This window comes from Pungitius pungitius, chromosome 5, assembly GCF_949316345.1.
Source record: "Pungitius pungitius chromosome 5, fPunPun2.1, whole genome shotgun sequence".
Classification (NCBI taxonomy): Eukaryota; Metazoa; Chordata; class Actinopteri; order Perciformes; family Gasterosteidae; genus Pungitius; species Pungitius pungitius.
The window spans coordinates 5,977,243-5,985,038 of NC_084904.1; the positions used below are offsets into that span (position 1 = coordinate 5,977,243).

A 7,796-nucleotide genomic window follows, 5' to 3' on the forward strand; every position below is an offset into this window, starting at 1 on the left:
TTAATAATCTTTGCTTCTGCCCTTCAACTCAAAAACTCTTTCACGGTGTGTTTGTAGTTAAAGAAAGTAAATAGTTTTTTTCTTGTCAACCAAAAATATCTACTAATTTGTAATTGTGGGCTGTAAGTGCTGCTGCTGGGCAAAAAATATAAGTACAACATTCCAATGTGCGAAGGGATCTATAGTGAATTTATAAAGAAAAACATATTCATGTTAATGTGTCTACGATGAATAAATAGTTATTCAGGAAAATATATTACAATTTAATTTATTAAAAACACTGAAGTCAATTAGTCAAAATGTTGCAGTCATTACTGTCATAACTCAGTAGCAGCGTATATATTAGTGCGCTTCACCGTCCTGTTTAAAACACTGTTATGGATTGATTTCCCTTTACTGTGAACTAGCTAACATCTCTCCAACACAATATTAGAATGACGTTATCTAGACGGCATTCCACAAGGAGTGCTCTTTTTAAAGAATGTAGATGAAAAATCAATGACATGTAACCCTTGGATTTACTAAATTAAAATCTGTTGAAAAACATCACGATCAATAAATCACAATCGAGTAAAAATTCAACAAAAATGCAACATGATTCACGTTGAGGTATTAAAGCATGTGACGTAAACAAAGCAAGCGAATGGCACAATCAGTAAATAGGAGTGATGGATGGACGGGTGTTTTCCTGACGGGTCGTCACCAGGCCCCCAGCAGCTTCCTGTACTCCTGCTTGATGCAGCTGTAGATGGGGTGGTAGAAGCGGCGGTCGGGCACCATGAGGTCGGTGACGATCTCGGTGTGGTCGACCCTGGGGAGCAGGTAGAGCGACACTTTCACGGACAGCGAGGTGAGGAGGTCGCAGAACTTTGCGGAGGAATCGAAGGGGACGATGATGTCATCGGTCCCGTGGAGCAGAGCGAACGGAGGGATTCTGGCAGAAGTGAGAACCAGAGAGGATCGTGGGTATTTGAAGTAAAGAAAAAAGAATAAGAGATGGAACAGGTGTCCGGAGAGATCTTTTTGGTTTGTGGTTGTTTTGTTGGTCTCACCTGTCGAGCTTGTCCTGGCTCAGCTTCTTCAGTAAGTGTGTCGGTGAGTAGTACGGGAAGTTCTCCACTCCATTCATGGCTTTGTGCATGGTGGAGACGTATTCCACTCCCCGCTTCTGCTCGTGCTCGTAATGGTCCACGATGTTGTACACGCCACTCAGACCTGTCCCGGGAACCGGGCAGATTGCCGTTAATGAAGACTCTACTGGGACTAAAACTTGATATGGGTTGCAAAGTGATGCTTACCAATAACTCCTCTTATTGCCAGTGTGATGGCCGCCTGCTTGCTTGGCTCTATGAAAAGCTCCTCTCTTCCGTCAATGAGAAACAGCGCGGCCAGTGTGCACAAATGAGCACCTGCCGAATGGCCAATTAATACTATGTTGTCCTATTAAAAACAGAAAGAAAGGACATATAATGACATCTACAGTGAGCACAGGGCGAGTGTGGATCAGTCAACTCCCAAGACGTCATTATTTTGTTACTTATTCAGAAACTGATCAGATTGCAGTTCAAACTAAAGAATAAATATGATCTAGAATGTAAAGAACTGCAAAAATGATTATTTTAAGCTATAAACTGTACTTGATGGAACACATCGATGCTGCTGTTAATCTATGCTAAAGTTACTCTGGTTACAGAAAAGGCAGAACCTGCGACTACAGCCGAGAGGGGACGACGCCACTAGGGTTTGTGTTTGAGTGGCTACAGCCTCAGGGCTCCGTCTCTGGAGAGGATGTCCCCTCTCCTCTCAGCAAAGTCGTCTTCCAGCGGTGGGACCACAGGGTACGATTCTGGTCTCATTTCTGGTCTGATAAACAGTGAATCCATCAAATGCAGTGACCCAAAGCGGTAGTTTCCAAGCTAGCGTGCCTGTCATGTTTGTTAAGGTTGCTTTTGACAGGGCCAAGTGGGCATGGTTTCATCTCTCAGCCCCCGGCACACCTGTGTTGCGTTTATCTTAAATATGCAGTGAGGACCTCAATTTGGGAGGGGAAGGCACAATTTGAATTTTGATTTCTACTCCATGCATGGACATGATTCTGCTTTAAGCTAACTGCAGGTAATTCTATGACTTTATGAAACTGATAGTTTTCTAAGAATACATGATTGTAACTCTTACTTTATCAAAGTTGAACTTCTGTCCACTCTCTTGGGCCCAAATGAGGCAGTCCACAATATCTTGGATCATGCCTAAAACGTTGGCCTGTATCAGCAATCAGATGGAACGAGCAGTCAGTCCAGACAACACAGTGACAACTTGTTCACTAAGTTAAGAGAAATCCCCAAAAAGACTACAGTGCATTGTTCTACCTTTGGATAGACAAAGTAATCGGGACAAATGACGGTTGCATTCAGTTCTTTCGCCATCTGCCTCGCCAGCAGACAGTAGATGGATCGATCTCCGGAGCCCCACGCTCCCCCGTAGATGAACACCACCGGCGGCGCCGGCACACCTTCGCACCTGTCCACGTTTGGAGGGTGGTACAAGTCCAGCTTGTTGCTTCTGCGGCCAAATGTGATGCCCTTTGTGTCCAGACAGACAAAACTGTAAACTTTGACATAACACATTTTCAAGGGACCACGTTGAGTCGAGTGGTTAAAAGCTGAGACCTGCATAAAAGTAGAATTATTAAAGATTAAAGACTCTTTTTTTGTTACTCAGCGTAAACACACCTTCTCATAATGCTTGCGGTTTTCCTCATTCTTGTACCATGACTTCCACTGAAAGTAAAGTCTCCCATATTGCAGATATTTGAGAGTCTCCAGGACAGCTCTGGTCAAACAGTATATTCGTCTGTTTAAAGATCAGAGATGGGGAAAAAAAGTGGATTAACCGCTGAATCTTCTTCAGGAGTGAAACAACAGAGGGACTGCAGTAGTTACCTTGGTTTCAGAGCTTCTATGTACTTCTTGTATCCCGGCTTGTTGGGCCAGCCATAAAGCCACTGGGCAGCTAGAGAGATGGAGTAAGGGAGGCCCACCAACAAGACCCCCACCGACACCGGCAGCGACATATGACATCTCACCCCTGACCTTCAATAGAAAATACATGTACATTCATTAGTGTATTACTCAATGTGTTACCCGATGTACTTCAGAATGTGGTGCTTGAGAGGCTCTTACATGTTTTGGATAAGTTTGTCTGTCTTACCTACAACAAAGAAGTGAAACTTTTCAACATTTATTACGTTGGCATCAGACATAGAACATGTTAAGTGATATTAGCCAATAATTGATTCATGTTTAGTTCACAAATTAGCTATTAATATACGCGCATTTGGGGTGGGTAATTATCTTCTTCCAGATCTTTTGTTTGCCAAGTTAAAATTCTCATTGACCTCTGGCCTTGTAGAAAAATACTGCAGAGCATATGGAGCAAAAGCATGCTATTGATAACTTTTGATGGATTGTTTTTTAAATTCACAATGACATTTTAATAACAAGCAAAGTCATTTTAAGACTTATTAGAAAGTGAGACATATTTGACCCTTGTTATTAGTTCAAAGTAATTTGTCTTAAACCCAAACGTTTTACAGGCTTATGACGCATCTTTAGTAAATGGTAAAGATATGAATATAAAGTGCTACCCAGCTTCACTCGTGTGACGTTACCATGGCGCTCTCTAGTGGGTCTTTACACATGAACACTTGATGAAAGCTCGATCTGCTAAAGGACAACACAAGCAAATCACAAGACCTTCTGATAACCGACGCTCCAGGATACATGTATATTATCGTCGCTAGCTAGCTATGAGCTACAGTGAGGCTACAGGTCATATATTAGGTAATCATATGTTGTGCTTTTCAGTATTTCGTTTAAAAGTTAAACCCTAACATCACCTCTTTCTATTTGAACTCCGAGTACAAAGGTTATGTGAACTAAGGGATCGCATCACTTATGACGTTAAACAACTTGTTGTTGTAGATTAACTTATAATTTTTTTTGGAAAACAAAGGCTAGGAGAAACAAAACCGGAAGCACACGTTAATGTACCCAACTGTGACAATATGAACGGTACTGATCGCAGAATCCCACATAACGGGGTGAGGTGGTAGATTGATTGATTCGGATGAACCGATGCCTTGGATAACCTCCGCGCATTACCTGTCCTCCAAAAGCCGGCGTCGGCCTCACGCGAACAAAGAGCAATGCAGCCAAGCGAGAGCGAAATCCTCCTCAACTTCCGTTACCGCTCTGAAGTGTTGCAAACCAGTTGACCGACCGTAAAGTGGATAACATTGACGTAATACTTCATAGGTAAATGTCTCTATTTATTGATTATTCTGTTTACATGCAGAGATTCTCGAATAGATTACATTTTAATGCGGTGGTGAAGTGGTCTGTAACTCCAGGATAAGAGGGATTTCTATCTCGTTTAATCCGAGAGCTCTGATACTATAACCCGGAAATACATCACTAACAATGAGGCCTTTTTATGGAAATAGCAGAACGCCCGACAATGGAAACAATAATTTGATAGCACGCCCCAGCCAATTGTAACTCAAGGTCAATATATTCATTTATTTTAGAGATTTCAATATCTCTCAGTTGTCATGGATATAGCTCAATTGCTACCTGCAGGGGTCGCGTAATGACAGGTGATGACAACATCATGACACCATCCGTGAGATGTGGGTCAAAGCTTTTAAAAAAAACAGTATATGAAATTTGATTTAAGATTACTGTTTCTTCTCCTCTCTGGGGGACCGTCACCTTATCGTGGTGGAGAGGTTCGTGTGTCCCTACGACCCTGAGGGCTGTGTCGTCGGGAGCCTTGTGCTCCTGGTAGGGTTACCCTTGGCAAAGTGGTCTCATGCCAGACTAAGAATGGTCCAAAAGACCTTATGAAAAAGTGGAAGAGGAAAGGAGCTACCCGGCCCGGAGGAAGCCCGGGGGCCCCATTTGGAGCCAGGCCCAGATGGAGGGCCCGACAGCGAGCGTCTGGTGGCCGGGCATAGCCCGGCCAGGCATAGCCCGAAGGATCTAACCCCCATGGGCTCACCACCTGTGGAGGAAACCGATGGGGTCAGAGACAGTAGACGGATCAGACCTGGGCGGCAGATGCTGCCTCTGGGGGAACGTGGAATGTAACCTCTCTGGGGGGGAAGGAGCCGGAGCTTGTGCGAGAGGTGGAGCGTTATCAGTTGGATCTGGTGGGGCTTACCTCTACGCACAGCCTCGGCTCTGGAACCACACTCCTGGATAGGGGATGGACTCTATTCTACTCTGGAGTGGCCCATGGTGTGTGGGGATACATTGGAGTTCACCCCGGTGGACAAAAGGGTCGCCTCCCTACGCCTTCGGGTGGTTGGGGGGAAACTCTGGCTGTTGTTTGTGCATATGCACCAAACAGCAGCTCAGATTATTTGGCCTTTTTGGAGACCCTGAATGGAGTCCTGCTCCAGTAGGGGACTCCATAATCCCATTGGGAGACTTCAACGCGCATGTGGGCGACGATGGAGATAACTGGAGAGGCATGATTGGGAGGAATGGCCTTCCTGATCTGAACCTGAGCGGTCAGTTGTTATTGGACTTCTATGCATGTCACGGATTGTCCACAACAAACACCATGTTCAAACATAAGTGTAGGTGGTACCAGAGCACCCTAGGTCAAAGATCGATAATCAATTTTATAATCGTATCATCTGATCTGAGGCCGCATGTTATGGGCACTCGGGTAAAGAGAGGGGCAGAGCTGCCAACTGATCACCATCTGGTAGTGAGCTGGGTCAGAGGATGGGGGAAAACTCAGGACAGACCCGGTAAATGTTTGGTGACTGAATGCAAGAGAAAGGTTTGCATGATGCTGGCAGTAATTAGAGTAAAAATAAACACTGCTAGTTTTCTAATTGAATGAACTATTCTTAAATCATTAAATGTTTTGTTCAATTAGAAAAAAATGCAAACCAGTAACGCAATGAATTCATTTAGCTGTTCCCTACTGGGGGGGGCAAAGCAACAGAGTGCATTTGTAGAGCAGCACTACCTGCATACGTCCAGCAGGTGGCAGGAGAGTTCATCCCCGCAAGTGACATGCTTGCAATACTTCATCCAGATGGTGCACATCATCTGCCTTATCAAAGGACAACATACAAGTGGCAAGCATTAAGATGTTCACGTTTCATCATCTCAATATGTTAGGAATGGATTGATTGAGCAATTGTTGTCGAAGTTTAAGCCCTTTGTTTCCCCTACACGACAGTTATATCATACTACAGGGGCAGCACACACCTCGTTTCAAGTCTTTGCAAGCTCACAGGCTGATGGCTTGAATAAAAAAAGAGGGTACTGTTTTGCTTGTGTTGTAAAAAAAAAAACTGCACCTGAGAAATTGGAAAACTCCTCACACGTTTCTGTCAGGAATTATTATTATTATTATTATTACATGTATTTCATATTTGATTTGTCCAATTCATACCATTGGGTGCTCTATCAACGCCCACACTGCTCTGAATGACTCTTTGAGGGGTTCACAGATGGTATATTGCGGTGCTGGACAAAGGTGTTATTGGCCATGTGCTCGGAAAACCTTCGAATCCGACACCGCAGACTTGAGAAAAGCAGAGCAGCTTATGAGCGCTGACCGGCCCGAGTGGTTATTGTTATGTTTGGCCCCACCGAGCGGAGAGCACCGGCTCCTGAGTGGGCGTGTGGTTGCTCCCCCATTTGCCACCATGCGAGGAGGCCCAGGTGCCCGCTTTTCTTTCCAGAGGCCACAGTGGAAAAGGAGCCGTTAAGTCAGGCCTTCAAGCTGTCGGTATGAGCCGAGTCAGCCCGTATTCACAGCATTTCCCCCCACTGGGCACGTTTTATAAATTGTATTATCCTTCAGGATATCACTGTACGCATAGTGGTATTAAGATAATAACAATTGATGCGCGCAAGACCGTGTTCTGTGTAGGTAGGTGTAGAGGAGTTTTTCATCCTAAAAAGGATAGGTCTTAGGTCTTAGACTAATACTGCACAGATGCTGACAGTCTCTCACAGCCATCTTTTTGATAAGCTTTTTTGCTTTGTGAGCCTTTCAGATCAAATCAGAGCTTGGTGGCACACACATCCTTCAATATAGGGGTCCCAGCCGCATACGGGTACAGGACCCGGAGCAAGAGGCTGAAGGATGAGCATCTCCAGCTGCAGCGATGTTCTCTGAACTGACATAAAACAGAAAACACCAAATGTTCTCAAAGGCACAATTAAACGCCAGCAGGAAACGGCCTTCCTTGTAAAAAACAGTTTGCTGGAATGATTACTATCGAATTCCGTTGGCGTTGTTCTGTTTCAGTTCAGAGAAGCGTCGCTGCAGCTGGAGATGCTCAGCATTCAGCCTCTCTTGGGTCCTGTCACTGTGCCGGTCGGTGGGTTGATGGAACGCGGCCGGGACCTCCATATTGTACGGCTGAAATATGTGGAAGGCAGAAACACGCCACGTGGTAAACACAATAGATTGACACCGCAATGCAGTCTGGGGTTGACATTGCTACCTGTACCTTTTAAACAAAAGGTGAGGTCTGAGTGGAATTTCAAGAAATTCCGGTTAATATTGGTCCCTCTGGAATTAGCATAGGGTGTGAGCAGCTTGTTGCACGTCTCCAGCATCTGAGGAGCTTTGATCCAACGGGAAGGGCCAGTGATACTGGTCTCTTTCATTAGATCGGAGAGTTTTTTTCCACAACATTTTTGCTTTGTCAACACAAGGAATTCTAATACCCCAAAATATTCCTGCTATTTTGTTTTTTGTGA

The 7,796-nt window shown here is 44.6% G+C and overlaps 1 protein-coding gene across 3 annotated transcripts; it reads right to left on the reverse strand.

The window, feature by feature from the left end:
* Positions 1 to 85: 85 nt before the first annotated feature.
* si:dkey-193c22.1 (uncharacterized protein LOC567837 homolog) lies at positions 86 to 4,238 on the reverse strand. 3 transcript variants are annotated; one of them, XM_037483477.2, is made up of 9 exons: positions 4,161 to 4,238; positions 3,180 to 3,207; positions 2,940 to 3,089; positions 2,730 to 2,850; positions 2,367 to 2,579; positions 2,176 to 2,259; positions 1,299 to 1,440; positions 1,053 to 1,215; positions 86 to 934 (listed from the first exon to the last, which is right to left on the reverse strand). In XM_037483477.2, coding segments are annotated over exons 2-9 (1,110 nt in total). In that variant the 5' UTR covers positions 3,182 to 3,207; positions 4,161 to 4,238; the 3' UTR covers positions 86 to 699. The 3 variants fall into 3 exon arrangements, with proteins under 3 accessions (XP_037339374.1, XP_037339373.1, XP_037339376.1); XM_037483476.2 differs by lacking the exon at positions 4,161 to 4,238 and having other exon boundaries at positions 3,180 to 3,632; XM_037483479.2 differs by lacking the exons at positions 2,176 to 2,259; positions 2,367 to 2,579; positions 4,161 to 4,238 and having other exon boundaries at positions 3,180 to 3,631.
* Between the last annotated feature and the right edge of the window lie 3,558 nt (positions 4,239 to 7,796).

What these genes read in the sequence shown, in the direction of transcription:
- si:dkey-193c22.1 (XM_037483476.2), bottom strand. Translation starts at nt 3,259, where the DNA reads ATGTCTGATGCCAACGTAATAAATGTTGAAAAGTTTCACTTCTTTGTT. An exon ending in ACCGCAAGCATTATGAGAAG is followed by an intron (nt 2,580 to 2,729) that starts GTGTGTTTACGC and finishes CTGGACACAAAG; the next exon opens with GGCATCACATTTGGCCGCAG. An exon ending in AGCCAGGACAAGCTCGACAG is followed by an intron (nt 935 to 1,052) that starts GTGAGACCAACA and finishes CACTTCTGCCAG; the next exon opens with AATCCCTCCGTTCGCTCTGC.